General features: G+C 41.2%; 1 protein-coding gene across 1 annotated transcript; it reads left to right on the forward strand.

Annotated features, from left to right (window-relative positions):
* Positions 1-14933, forward strand: ptpdc1a (protein tyrosine phosphatase domain containing 1a). Its single transcript, XM_030051661.1, has 10 exons — positions 1-207; positions 4036-4131; positions 7122-7293; positions 7668-7748; positions 7983-8101; positions 9777-9914; positions 10014-11185; positions 12332-12517; positions 13463-13570; positions 13697-14933. The coding sequence occupies exons 2-10, from the start codon at positions 4044-4046 to the stop codon at positions 13808-13810; spliced, it is 2178 nt and encodes a 725-aa protein (XP_029907521.1). The 5' UTR covers positions 1-207; positions 4036-4043; the 3' UTR covers positions 13811-14933.
* Positions 14934-15650: the final 717 nt, after the last annotated feature.

A 15650-nucleotide genomic window follows, 5' to 3' on the forward strand; every position in this document is an offset into this window, starting at 1 on the left:
GTGACGCTGGTGCGCCGTTTGAAATGACAACATGTCAGGTTGCTAACTTAGCCAGTGAGCTAGCTTTTCCCAGCTGGCCAAATGATGTGGCTGGAGGAAAAATCTAGCTCGCTGCATGTCAAGCATAAAATGACGATAGCTTCAGCTAGATAAATTAGCCAGATAAACCCCCTACGGGCAGTACCGGACCCAGAGGAGAAGGCTACGGTAAGTTAGGCCTGCTGTACCCGACGAGCTAACGAGCTAACGTTAAGCTAACTAACCTGGATAGATAATGAGCTAACGCGTTAGCATGCAGCAGCATCAGCAGCAGCAGCCTCAGTCCCAGTTTGAGGCTACACTTCATACAGGAAGCAGTCAGTCTCTGCAGCAAGAGCCATCGTTGTGACAGCCGTGCATGTTGGCATCCTGTTAAACCGAACCCAAACCTAGTAAACAAACCGTGAGCTAAGATTACAGCTAAGCTAGGTTAGTTGGCCACTTAAATAACTAGTGCTAATTTAACGAGAGGGCTCACAGTGCGATGAGGGAAAAAAAAAATAAATAAATAAAAATCTGTTTGCAAGCTTAACAGACTGGCCAAATGTTGACTAGTACCTGCCTTTCACACCTGCAGGAAGGAAGTCGGAAAACTACGTAGCATATGTCAACAGCGTTATGAACAAATTGTCTTAGATACACACTGCCACAGATTCATTTGAAGACTGTGCTCTTGTCATCAGGTTTTAGCTTGGCTCATTTATAATTTAAGACAGTGGCATTTCAAGTATTACTGTAGCTCAGTGGCTATAATGCTATTTTGCTAATGATTCATTCATTGAATGGGAGGGGATGATAAAGGTGCAACCATATCCAGCACGAAGCCTCATTTGTTTCACCTGTCACCTCTCAGGGTAAAGCAGTGATTTACGTAACATCAAGTTAAAAGCAGTGAACAAGAAAAAAATATTATCCTATGCTATGGTCAATCTGTGCTTACAAGATCTTGGTTGATGAGTGTTATGATTTTGAATCCTAAAGTAATTGGATGCTGCATCAAGAGAATAAAATGCAGTGAGATTACAATGCGTAACATTGTGGATCTCAATCCTGGTTCTGGCCATCTAATCAGGGATTAAAAGTGAATGCAATTAACTTATTAGGTAGCTATCTTGTAGGAAAAGTAGGACAGGAAATACAGCAGGAAGTACAGCAGTACTATGAGGTCCTGAGGATTAGGCTCGACAACCTCTAGTCCAGTGAACTGCTGTTACTAAGGTGTAACAGCTCTTCAGCCTGTGGTTATCATTCGTCTATGGTTGAAGTTGATTCATTCATTCATTTTCCAAGCTGCTTATTGTAATTAGGGTCTAGAGGAAACTGGAGCTCTCGTTGGAAACCCACGCAGACATGGGGAGAACATGCAAACTCCCAGCTGATCCCTCGTGGCTGAAACCAGAGTTAGTGTCTCTTGGGTGTAAAGCCCTACAGTGCTGTCATGCCTGGTCATAGTGATAAACAGTTTTTGTTGTTGTTGTTGTGTGTGGCATATGGCAAACCTGTGGTCGTGTTAAGGCAGTCCGCTTTGCTGTTTTGCATGCCATCTAATTGGCCTCCCTTCAGACACAATATCATAGACTTCACAGACAAAACATGGTGTGAAAAGCGCCCTCTCATGGGGCATATTTCTTTATTAGCAAGCTCAGTGGAAACGGCTCCCACGCCCCACTCTCATGCTGACTCACTGGCAGCATCTCTGCAGCACAGCTCTCAACCTTCACACAGTCTCTCATATCCACTAACAGATTGACTTCCCAGTGGACACCAGCTTATGGTTCCACTGAGAATGTGTGAAGCATGCTTCTAGTTTGGTTGAGCTGAAGGGATAGTCTTAGTTTCATATTTTAGCCATATTAGTCTTGTTTTATACAGGTAATATTTTATGCCAGCTGGTCTAGAGCCTCCTATCAGCAATGCCAAGTGATGCTTGGCTACAGCTGCACAGACTGAATAGAATTAAATGGATGGTTTTCTTCTGGGTGGTAATGCTGGAGACATTTCAAGAAGTGTCATACTGTTAGTTGATGCCATACAATTTCAAAAGATAAGAGTGTAGATTCTGGTGTAAGTGCAATCAATTTCTGTATCTGTTTCACTCGGTTATACACATTAGACCTACACTCTGCAAGCGCATAACCCGTGCCTGCCTGCTGTCTGCAACACAGATGCCGACCCTTCATAACTATTGGAATAATGGTAATCTGAGCCCGATGGGATTCAGATTGAGACTCGTAAACTCTCAGTCATACAGGTTCCTTAGCCGGTGTGCTGTACGGGCAGACTGCTGTGTAATGGAGATCCAAAAACACTGCTGGAAAGCACACAGGGTCAACCTTTACACCATGAATTATACAAAGACTACAGGAGCCTTGGGTCTTAACTGGATTTGCATTCATTATGTTCTTGTCAGGGATGCATTCGGATTTGGATTCTTGACTCTTAATAGAAAATTAAAAATCAATAGACAAAACAAAACCTTAGGCAAAGTATCGAAAGCCTAGTGACATATAGATTGTGTTCCCTAAGTAATAGGAAACATCCTCCTCGCATGAAGCTACTACATTGTGTGTGCTACTTGATTTTTAGACAGTTATGAGTGTCTGATTATTCTTTTTTTTTTTTTTTTTTCATTTTAATAGATGTCTGAGTAAATGCACAATGAATCTAAGGCAGTGCGACTCTTCTCTCTGACTCTAAAGTCCAGTTACATTTTGATACTTGACAGTGCTGTTTTGTCCTGGCAGGGCTACAAGTGGTACACTGATAAACTAAAATATCCCCTTGCATACATGTACCACTATGCAATAGCAAATGTTGGCACAGCTCTTTAAGATGTAGGCTACAGTTTTTGGTCACTAAAATAGTGGCACTTCTAAGTGCAGTAGGAAAGAACAAATCACCATTATTACTGAAAGCATGAGTATTTGTTTTTTTTAGTTGATCTATTCTCGGTGTGCAAGCCAACTGAATCTTCCCAAGGAATCTAACAAGCTATTTGCCATGACTGAACTCTGTGGAGGCATGAAAATGAAAGTGAAGCTGTGCTGTGCTTGAGCTAGGAAATTGCTGTAAATAATATAACAGGATAAAGGAGGAGTTTGCAGAGGTTTTCTGAGGTAAAATGCATTCAGCCTGCAGATAATTGGCAGCAGTACTCGTATCTAATCAGCATGTGTAATCCTTGACCTTTACCCATCAAAAAAGTTGGCATGTGATGTAGAGTGTGCCTACTCAATTGTTAATGGATCGCTGTGAAGGTGCCGTGTTTCACTCGTCCAACACAGGTCGTACAACAGTGACGGGGTTTATTAGGGCTCTCGGTGTAATGTGAGAAACATTTGGTCCCTGGAGTTAAAATGACACTCATGCTGTGTGACGTCACCCTGATATCGGGCTACATAAACCAGATGTGTAAGTCAAGAAGTGTTTCTTTAAACCAGCACAATAGCCAGCAGATACTGTTGTCACATCAATAATTGATATAAGTAGGATCTTCCTCCTCAAAATGCAGGATGCAATGTCTCAGGTGCAGTTTGAGATACTCTTACTTGTTGTAGTTCACAAGATTAGTAGAGTGAGTGATTCTTCTGTGATTGGTAAAGCTGTTTTGATGTAAGCCCTTTTTAAATGCTCTTCAGTGGCGCCGTGTGAGTGATTTTGGAAATCATTGTGGTTTGTAACTCAGCTCCTTGGATCCTTGGATGCGCACCTGAGTCCCGCTGGGCTCTACAGGCCACGCCCACCTGATCCCAGAGGTGCGGCGGTCACTGACACATGAGCTGGTGACATGGTGGCTCAGTTTGCACATTTCCATCTCTCCCTTGTGTTATCCTGCCAGGCAACGCAGTTCCTGCTCCTCACAGCCTATTTATGTGCACCTTGTGACTGTTTGCTTTATCAGCAGTATCTAAGCTTGGGCTTGCTGGGTTGTATTTTTTTTTTTTTTTTTTTTTTGTATTGTCTGCCTTTGACACAATGTTTATTCACACCTTTCAGCCCCTGCCATGGCAGCTGGTGTTAGCCTGATTAGTGACCTGCCTTACTCCATCAGTGGAGCCTGCAGTGGAGACATCAGCACAGACATGGAGACAGGTGAGAGAGCTCTACAACACACCAACACTACAAGGAGAGCTGCTTGATTTTTACTTTGCAGAGCCAAAGCAGAGAACTGTTAACTCGCAATGATCTAACTCAGCCTGCTGATAGCTTGTCGAAGTCAGAAGTGAATTAGAAATCAGACAAGTTTTTTTTTTTTTTTTTATGTGGGCTTAGCGATTAGTCAGTATCAAGGTCATCTACAGCATCAGAAAATGAACTTGCATATTTTAGACCAGAATGTGTGTGTTTTTGTGTTGTGCTGAGGTTTAAAATGACTACAAAATGGAGTGTATGATGCACAAAAGGGATTTTTTTTTCTCAAGTTATCAGATATGCGTCTTTGCTAGTATATTTAATGATATTTAAAGCTAATCTTTTGAAAGTTAAGAAACAAGAGAAAAGGGTATAAAGTAAGCTTAATATGGAATTCTATTAATCATAGTCAGAACTAATTCCCTTAGCTGACCATCTTCAAAATTAATACTCAGTGAAGGCTAATAATAAAACATTCAGTAAATCTGCTTTCAGATGATTTATTATGTTCATTAATCTAATGTTAATGGATTATCATAACCATACACTATAAAATTGTTTAAAATATAATAGTGTCAGCCATTATTGCTCATAATTTATTGAACTGGGGATCATTGAAATCCGTGTCATTTGTCAACCCCTTTAAAAACGTCTGAAATAAAATTCAATATGTTTGAAGGATGTAAAGTGACCAAAACAAAAGTGGTGGGTAAAATTGTTAGGAAATTAACTGCACATAAATAATTGAGTATTTCACACCATGCTACAAAAGTAAAACACTTGGATGACATGTCCCTGTGACACAAACAGCTCGTGTTCCAGCTCATGTGGGCTTTGCTAAAATGTACCAACTGTGGTCTTCCCCTTGTGCTTATTTGTATCAACCACATCAAACTTAAGGTCAATAATGTGGAAGTTGAATGTGTGTATGAAAATAAATTTTTGGGTATTACAATTGATCATAAACTCAGCTGGAAACCACACATAAATATCTTGCAAACAAAAATATCCAAAGCAATTGCCATAATATATAAAATGAAATATTTCTTAAATAAAAATTCACTAGGCCTATATATTCTGTACTGCTCCCTCGTGCTTCCACACATCAATTACTGTGCGGAGGTATGGGGGAACACACATAGAACTAAAATAAATCCGATCTTCCTCTTACAGAAAAAGGCCATAAGAATTGAAAATCAAAAAGACTATTATGAACCAACAACGTTTCATGATAACCTGCTAACTGGGGCAGAACAGAGGTCAAATCATGAGTGTGACTGATTCCCCGTATTGTTGAGCAAACTTTCTTCATCAAGGGCCTTGTAGTCTTGCAGCCCTCGGTTAATCTCTCTATTAGACGCTCACATTCAGCCTGCCTGTCTGTCCCTCGTGCCAAGTGACCTTAGTTAGTCCACGGTATCAGTTCGCCTTTTGGCTTCAGTTTGATGGTGAACTCGGCACTGAATTGTTGAGCGGATTTTCAGGCCCGTACCAAACGATAGTATTACACTTACAAAGCCTTGTCTTATTTCTGTTCTAAGTGAGTGCAAGTCTTCCCATAGTGGTAGGTGATCTATTAGTGATATCTTTTAATCTTAAGGACAGGTATAGACAATATAATTTACATAACTTTGTAAGTATATGTTATTGTACCATGGTCTGGGGCTATAGCTGTTTCTGCTTTGCTTCATACAATTCACACAAAGGACATTAAGTTTTGAACCAACCTGTGTAACTATGGAAACAAAATGAATCTCAAACTAACTTGTTGGTCTTCATTAGCTACCAAACAATGGTCTGAGCCATTATATTATATTATTATATTCATTTTGCCCATTCTGGCAAATTACCAATGCGCAGTGCACTGGCTCACAGTTGGTAAGGTCTCTTATGTTATCTATACATTACTCCTTACATGACAACTGCAGTAGCAGTAGTTGTAGGCTAGTAAAATGTTAATTTGGGACATTTTTTTTCATATTAATACAGTTCTGTGTGGTATTTAGTTCTTAGAAGAAACGTATTTAAAGTTATAGTATATTTAAGTATGTTATATGTATATGTTTTACTGTCTTATAATTGAAATATTTTTCATTCTAGATCGCTCAGTTGTAGGTTCTAATTTAACCGTCACATCCCTGTGCTCTTTGTGTGATGAAAACCACACCACAAACTTGGCTGTTGTTGGTCATTTATGAAACATATGTGTGGCCTTAAAAGAAGAAATGTTATCATCTTTCAGGAACAAGCCATTGGCCTCAAAGTGCATGTGTGTGTGTCTGTGTCTGTGCCTGTGTCTGTGTGTATGTGTGTGTGTGCGTATTCACAATATTCGCCCCCACCCTCTTCCTACTGACGACTTTGGAGGTGGTTGTCATGGAGACACTTCAAATGCTGCTGATGAACTGATAGGTTGTGTTGGCCTCTCTTGTGCTCTTGTGGGTGATTGTTCTGCGATGATTCACCGTGGGCACAGAGCTGTTGAGCCCAGAGCCTCAGTTATTAGAGAGGTGCCAGCGCTGCAACTGATAACACATCTCAGACTGTAAGATGCACCGTCGAGGCCGGTACTCCCTAGCCGGGGAAATGACGGGCGGCGTCATGAAGCAGGACCGCAGGCACTCTGCCTCGGACATCCTGCTGAAGGTCCTGCAGCGCAGACGGAGCTCCGCCATGGAGATCCTCTCCTCCTCCTCCCAGAGGGTTATGGTGGCCATCAGCGTAAACCAAACTCACCCTCCCACTGAGCGCAAGACCAGGGGATGTAATGACAGCTTCAGCAGAGCTACTGATCGTTTACCACTGGCAAAATAGATAACATAGGGCGTTAAGGGTCTTGACAATGACTTCATTCACAAGACAAAATTATCCTGAAAGTTTTGGCAAAGAACTGATGTACTCTGTCATATTGTTTTGATGCTTAGTGTCCTGTTTTTCTCTCTTCTTCCCAGCCAACGAGAGGGTCCCTACAGCAAAGTACACCAAGATGGGGGAAACACTGAGGCATGTCATCCCTGGTCACATGCAGTGCTCCATGGCGTGCGGGGGCAAGGCCTGTAAATATGAGAACCCATCCCGTTGGAGTGATGAGGAGCAAGCCATCAAAGGAATCTACTCATCCTGGTAAGTTATGCTCTCTTCCCCCTTTTGTTACTTTTTTGTGTAGGGTATCTTTCCCCTCGGTGCTCTGTTAGTACTCACATAGTAGTATAGGCAGGTGGGGTCCTATAAAACTACATCAATACTAACTGCATGAAAAAGTCAATACGTTTGCCTGGCTTTTGGCAATGCCATCCCTTGTCTCGTTAAAATGGAAAAATTTAACAAATCACAAGTTTGTTAACTAGATTTTTTTTTTTTTTTTTTTGCTTGAATGTGTTTACACAACTGTTCTGGTATTTTTAACTTTTCAAGTTGTGGTTTTACTTGGTAATAAAGTAAAACCAATTATTCAAAGCCCTTTTGATGTTCTAACCTTAAATATTCTCCACTTACAGGATTACAGACAACTTGCTAGCTATGGCAAGGCCTTCCACCGACATTATAGAGAAATATAATATTATTGAACAATTTCAAAGGTATAGTAGTTTCTTTTTTTAAAAAAACTTGGATTTCATTGAATATTTATGCAATGGCTCAAAAACAGCTTGAAAAACAGTGAAATGAAGAAGAGTCATTGAATGATTTATTGAGCTCCAGGACTCTTGAATGTCTGTGTCAAAAAGAGCCTTGTGAGTGTTTGCATCCTGGTGTCTTGTGATCTGTCGTCTGGGTTGTTCTGCATGCTGACACGGGCATGTCGCTGTGCTCAGGTGTGGTTTGAGGACGATCATTAACCTGCAGCGCCCTGGAGAGCACGCCAGCTGCGGCAACTCACTGGAGCCAGAGAGTGGTTTCACTTACCGACCTGAAACCTTCATGGAAGCAGGCAGTGAGTGTCTCTCTATCAGCCTCCACCAGCACATGGTCAGACGCAACTATAAGGGGTGAAACACACCAACATGCAGACATGTACTGGTTGTGTGATTTACAGACTAGTGCCTTCTTCCATCTCAGTGAAAGGAGAAGTGCCTGCTTTGCTTTTGCTATCATATTGAGCAAGGTGAAGGATTTTCTAAAACAGAAAGGTTCAAGGCAATTCAAAGTGCTTTATATAAGGCTTGAGAAAACAAGATTTAAAAGACAAATAAATAAAAGAATGAAATTAATTAGATAAAAAAAACTAATAAATAAAAAACTATAGCACATTCCAGTTACGAGGCATAATTTAGTAAAAAGCAGAGGCAGACAGTAGCTTTAAGCTGGGATTTTAACAGAGCTGAGAGGATGAGCAGACCTCAGATCGTGGTGCATAGAAACTAAAAACGGCCTCACAATGTTTTGTTTTGACTCTTGGCACAGTAAGCAAACCTGTCCCAGACAACCTGAGAGGTTTGACCTATTTGTAACTTAGCAGCAAATCAGAAATGTACTTTGTATGAGAAGTGAATGAGGAGACCGGTGAGGGGAGCTGCTTGTCCTCTGGAAGATTCTGGGGCACTGAATCATCCTCCTCCTCTGTCTGAGACCACTGAAAGGAATTGATGGCAGTGTGCAGTGGCCCGATTGACAGATGGGTTTCAAAAGCAAACAGAAAATTTTTCCACTAGTATTATATCTCAGGACCTGTTGGGATGGTGACTATCTGCCCTGAATAGATGTCTCTTAAGTTATCATTGAGGTTTATCCCTCTGGAGCTGCAAGTTTTGGGGAGTCATGAATTCAGTTAGAAGACGATGACGCAGGGTGCAAAAAGATGCAGGATCTGATGGGACGTTAGCAGCTGACAATTTACAACAACTAGAATGAAAATGGAGAACGTAATGGTAGAAAAGTAGTTTTTATTAAATCCCCAAGAAACTCGAATTGCCGGTCAGTATGTTGTGCATCGGCTCTGTTGCTCTGTTTCTTGTAGGTGCCTGAGAGTTAAACTTAAGCATTGTAGCTCGTAGTTATGGAAACAGTATGTGCCATGTAGTCTTTTTCCCCTTTTAGTGATCAAGGCTGCAGTTAATAAAAAAAAACAAAAACAATAATTAAACACTTCATGTGCTTTAGATGTGAAGGCTGAGTGATTTTGAGATTAGCTTTGTAATGTCAAAATGTGCAGTCGTCTTCCATCTTCAACTTTTAAGATGAGATAGGACTCCATTCTGAAATCTTGCCTATTGGGCAACATCTATCAGGCAAAGTCATGAAATGTCTTATGGCACTGACATAATATTCCAGTATTTCTGCCTAGTTTTGTTTGTTTTCCTTGTTACATACCGAGGGATTACACACATTATGTCCTCTGAGGCTCTGAGGCTGGCGATGATTCCTCTTCCTAATAAGCACTCCTGAGATCCCCACCCAATCCGCATATTCAAAGCCTGAACTGCACTTTGAATAGTCTCGTCCTTCGTTTGACACCCAACAATAGGCCTGCAGTGTAAACACGGGGCTTTTTATTCAGCCTTAGGTATTCAGTGGACTGCGTGCACAGTTTTCAAGGTTAAATCCAACAAGCAGAGATCTCTAGGTAGGTAGACACTCAACATTTTTTTTTTTTTCTTTTTCAATTTCAGTTTACTTCTACAACTTTGGTTGGAAGGACTATGGTGTGGCATCTCTAACGACAATCCTTGACATGGTGAAAGTCATGTCATTTGCTGTCCAAGAGGGCAAAATGGCTGTCCACTGCCATGCTGGTCTTGGAAGAACAGGTTTGTAACTCTAGCAGTCATAATGGTTTGAGAATGTTTAATTTCCAAATTAGGTGTAGAAAAGCATCTGTTCCCTTTATTGCATTTTTCTACCTGCAGGTGTTTTGTTAGCTTGCTACTTGGTGTTCACATCCCGGATGAGTGCTGACCAGGCCATTCTGTTTGTGCGAGCCAAGAGACCCAACTCCATCCAGACTAGAGGTCAGCTACTCTGTGTGAGGGAGTTTGCCCAGTTTCTGATTCCTCTCAGGAACGTCTTCTCCTGCGCTGAACCCAAAGCGCATGCAGTCACCTTGTCCCAGTACCTCACCCGGCAGCGCCACCTGCTGCACGGCTACGAGGCAAGGCAGATGAAGAATGTGCCAAAGATCGTTCAGCTGGTGTGCAGGCTCCTCCTGGACATCGCCGCAAACCGGCAGGTGGTGGTCGAGGAGGAGTTCCTGGAGATCCCCGACCTCACAGCCGAGGTGGAGAAAACCGTGTCCCAGCAGGCCCTCCAGCAGCTGGGTAAGGAGATGAGAGGGAAGGGGATCCTTGTGGCTTCACCATGCTCATCTCGTCCTTTCAACCCACCCGCCCTGAAATCTAACACTCTTCACGATCAGCCTCTCGCCAGCGATAACGAGTTGGACCCGCTCTGGAGGCAGCAGAATTTAGATAGCCCTCCGAGATCTCTTTCTGAAAACAGGAGTCTCTGTTTCAGTGAGTCTGCCCTAAACAAGCTAGGACCATGGCGGGATCATTTAGGGAGTCTTCAGAGCAACAAACTACCAATCAAACATCCGATCAAACGCTCCCTATCTCATGACAACCTTGCAACCTTTAATCAACCCAGATGTTGTGACCTCCCTACTCAGGACGCTGTTAGCAGCATTCAGGACCCTCTCTTTGCAACTCCTGGCTCCGATGGCATGCCGAAAACAGAACCAAGCCAAAACACTGGATCCGCCTTCTCACAAAGGCAGCTACACAAGGGGCGCCGTAATTTTTCCTTAGATCTCTCAGAGCAGGGAAGAAAAGCTCACTGTAATGCCACACTACCAGCCTTCTCAGCGAAGATCAGTGTGGTAGCCAGCGAAGAGGACCCAGAAATCAACAAGTCGGTCGTGGGAGAGGCAGACAGAGGGGACAAAACAGAGGGACTCGGCAAGGTTCCCTTCATCACTCTCCAGTCAGAGCCCTCCCCAGAGGCCAGACGCCTGCTGGTGGCCAAAGCACTGGCCATGGACCTGGCTGACAAGGATCTCGGTTCCAAGGTCTCAATGTGGCAGGTATGGCTTCCTCAGTAGAACAAATTCAGGTCACATCTTGCAATATTGAAATGTCCAAACAGCATATATTATGGACTAAGACTCAGACATGATCAACTTAAAGGTGCTACGCGATGTGTAGCATTTTAAAAACAATAAATCCATACTGCATTATTTCTGAGACATTAGTGTAATTACTATAAACTAACCAGACCATCACCAGGGAGACAGGCAACCTCTACTACTCTCTGTGCTGTATTGTGCCACCATGTTGAATTTCTTTGGAAATTTGCTTATGAACACAGAACAGGAAAAGGGCACTGTTCTTCATGTGAAAATAAAGTTTTTTTTGTTGTGGCAGATTGTGAAAGGAGTTAAAGAAACATTAAAGGTAGATTACGACTAGTTTGACATTAGGGTTAGAGGATAGAGGCTAGCAAATGTTATTTATTTGTGGAAATTATACCAAGATATCACAAATGATTTGACTGATACATTGCTGTCTAAAAAAGCCACACACAATGCTTCACATGCTGCCATTCAAATAACAGTTTTTGCAACCTTCATACGGATTTTCTATTCAGATGTGTGACCTTATGGCTCACAAGAGATGGAAGGACTTCATCTCTTACATGGACAGAAATGAGCAACAGCAGAGATTATATTTTATTTGCTTAAATTTGAATTTGACATGTTTATTTTGAACCATTGAAATAACAGCACATATTCTTTGAGTAAATAAATTTTTAAAATTGAATGGCACAGTTTGAAATTAAATCCACTGTCTTGAATTTTAATGTGATTACGCTCATTATTGAATTTCATGCTTCAGTGCGAGTATGACAAATTGGATTTTATGCAGTCTTTGCTGCCACCAATCTCTTTCCATTAGTCCATGCTGTATGAGTGTTTTAGAGCTCCTAATTCTGCTTGCAATCGAAAAAAAAATAGAAAATTTTTGAAAATTCGAATAAAAAAAAAAATCTAACTTGAGACTCTTAGTAGAGCAGCTATTTAGACAATTTTTAACAAACCATATCAGACAGGGCCATAATCACAGCATATTTTTGGATCCCAGTTCAAGTTTTCAAGTTTTTTTTTTTTTTTTTCAATTGTTTGAATGTCAGCGATTGTCTCACTCAGTGTTGAGTTGTTTGTGATCCACAGACAGAGCTGAACTCCAGGGAAGGGGCGTGGGAGAGGATGTGCATGGAGCGAGATCCTCTGGTGCTATCCAGCCTCATGTGGTCGTGGCTCGAGCAGCTCAAAGACCCCATCATCAGCAGTGAGGACGTCAAAGGCCTCAGTGAGAAGAACTACAGCCCGCAGTGTGCCCTGAATTCTCTGGAAAAGGTAGTCTTGTTTTTACTGTCTCTTAATATTGTTGTGATCTTTCATTACAAATGTCAGATAGTAAATCATCTCTACTTTATGACTTTGAGGTGCAGCTACAACCGAAGGCAAACTGCACTGAATTGGCACTAGTTTCTCCAAATAAAACAGGATGATTTATTTTTTTTATTCAGATTCAGAGATTTTCTTCAGTCCATTTTTTCCCACTTTGCTTGTCACTTTGTTTTTATGTCTCTGCAAGGAAGTCAACATACACCGAGCAGACACACTGGGGAAAAAACACTCTAAAAAGTGTCAGCACGGGGATTAAAATAGGTTATGCAGCCTGATGCCACACCACTGTAAAAAATGATGTGTTAAACAGCCGTCGCTATTTCATACATCAGTGGACTAATCTAATCTCCATAGGTCTTTAGTGTGTGTGTGTGTATGTTGGTGTGTGAGTGAGGGAGAAAGAAAGAAAGAGGGAGACCTTTTTATAGTAGTGATATTAAATTTTACTATTTTAATTTGCGCTTTTAAAAAAACAAAACAAAACAAAAAAAAAACAGTTTCTACTGAAAGCCGCATGATGGCAAAGAGAATAATGTGTGTGATAAAGTGAAACGAGCACAGAGAAAACAAGAGCTAAACTCGAGTGGCTTTGGGACTTTATGGTATATTTCCAACACTGTAATCTATTGTATTTGAATAATACAGGAATTTAATTTTTAATTTGAAAAGCACTTGACAGGATAATTGGCTGCCGAGACTCTCCCAGGCTTTGCTCAGCACGGAGCCTATAGCCTTGACAAAAGAGAGACGCCTGGCGGAGATCTGCACTCTTCTAGTTTGATACTTAATCGATGTTTAAAAGACAGCCTTAAAATTAAAGTCATTATGCAAACTCTGAAAATACCGTGGGTGAATTTTACAGTGCCGTCCTGTCTTCACTCCTCTCCACAGGGCCACAGACTCACTCTGCTGTGTATCCTCGACTGTGCAGCTCACCTCGCAATACCTGCAGAAGTGGAGGCCACCTTTCTCAACCAAACAATAAAAGTGTTTACTAAGGTGAGTGCTTAAATACACATTAGGAAACGTCAAGAAACGTCTTCTGTAGGCGCTAAGGCTTTAAAGGCTGTCAGTCTTGAACTTTTTTTGTGTGTGCTTGTGTCTGATATTCCCTTTCCTCTCAAGATTCAGGCCGCCTCAGCCAACACGCAGGCTTTATTCAAGAATCTGAAAGCAATCCTGGCGCCAGTTCTGCATGAGTTGCGGAAGAAGGCCGTGGAGGAAAACGCGACCTCCTGATCCAGCCCCAAAAGGGTTGCACTTACAAGAGTTAAGAGTCGCAAACGAGGTCCCACTCTGATTTTTGGGCATTATGTTAAGCCAGTTCCTCGCATCAGATACTGCCGACCGTTAGTCCTGCAAAATAAACTGTAACACTCGGTGTAATTTGAAGGTCAAACATTTCGTCTTACTTTGAAGCTCTTCATAGACTGTTTTACTACGCACTGCCACTGTTTATGTTTATGTGCCACAATGCTCAGTTTGAAAGCGTTTATTTGTGTCCTGTTCTACTGTGCTATTTGTGAGGAATAATAATATATTGCTTTTATTATCTGTTGGTTACAAACGACTGAGAAACTTATCCTCATGAAGTGAATGCAATGTTGTTTCGCTTATGTAAATGTTTTGCCCAGCCGTCAAAGCTGTTTTGAAAACAAAAAAAGAGGGGAAAAAAATATTAGTTATTTAAACCAAAAGATGTTTTTTTTACACTGTGCAAATGCTACAATGTGTCTTATTTATTTAAATCTTCTCATTTGAAGTGGAGCAATTTGTATTATAACTGTAGTGTAGATGACAAAATACAAGGTTGGCCTGTTTTTAAATAAGAGTAGGATAAAACGTTTACCTGAGAATGAAGTATAAGCTGATGCTACTGTTGTGAGAAATTCGCGGCCCACAGTGTGTTTGCGTTTTTTGTTTAATTTTGTCCTTAAAACAACTACTTGTGCACCAAAAAAAAAAAAAAAAAAAAAATACAATATTTCTGTACTGTACTGTACATGGATTTGTATAACATCAACCTGCCTCCACTCTTGCATATGGCAAAGTGCTGTCTGCCTCAACTTTAATGGCCTATATCTGAACTTACTGTAATACACTGCTGCCTGTAAAGTAGGCCTGCCTGTGTTTATTTGTGTCGCTGTTGGGATGACTCAGTGGCTCTGACCTCATACTGTATGTCTCGTGGATGGACACACGTCGACCTGCTGACACATCGTTGAATGTGGAGCACTGGCAGGTAATCTGCTCAAATCTTTCAGTGGACATGAGACATTGTACTGTGGGGGATTTTCAACAAGCACTATTTTTTCATTGTTACATCGGGCTACTTCTTGAAGAATTAAATGAACTTAACACATGCTGTGTGGCTCGTTTTTTGATTTTTGACGATTGATTTTTCCTTTTGTTTTCCACTTACAGAGAAACATGAGCTGGCTTTAGATCGTCGTGAGACAGGTTTCTTTTGTTGCAACAGTAAATTTAGAAAGTAAAGGCTGAAGGCTACATGACATTTTGCTTTTCATTAGTTTCCCTCAATTTATCGGTGATTGAGTTTCCAGTGGGTGTATTAAACAGACCAGTTATTACCTTCAGCTGCTACTTTGAAACTCAGAAAGCAGGCATACAGCGCCCCCTGGTGATGGTGCAGCAATTCAACATCCAAATGATGACATTCACCAAAATAACTACAATAAATACCTGGTCTAACTAAAACACAACTGAAAGGTGTTCATATATAAATTTGTAGAAATTTGCAATGCTTGGGTAGACCTTTTGTTTGCATATTATTACCCCGTGCTTGAATTAATTTCCCTGCAGGGATTAATAAAGGATAACTTAAAATTAGAAAATGCTTACTAATGTTTCACAACAAGATTGACTTTAAAAATATCAAGGCTACAGGGTGTGCAGTCACAAGTGGAGTGGACATAAAGCAAGACACGTTGAGCAAAATATTAAAATTCTGTCTATCTCTGTGTGTGTATACACTCAGTGGCCACTTTATTAGTTACACCTGCTCAAACTAATCCAATCAAATACACCTGTTGTACCATAAAGTTTCCTTTTCTGCTGC

The sequence above is a fragment of the Myripristis murdjan genome, chromosome 5 (genome assembly GCF_902150065.1).
Source record: "Myripristis murdjan chromosome 5, fMyrMur1.1, whole genome shotgun sequence".
In the NCBI taxonomy this organism is placed as follows: domain Eukaryota; kingdom Metazoa; phylum Chordata; class Actinopteri; order Holocentriformes; family Holocentridae; genus Myripristis; species Myripristis murdjan.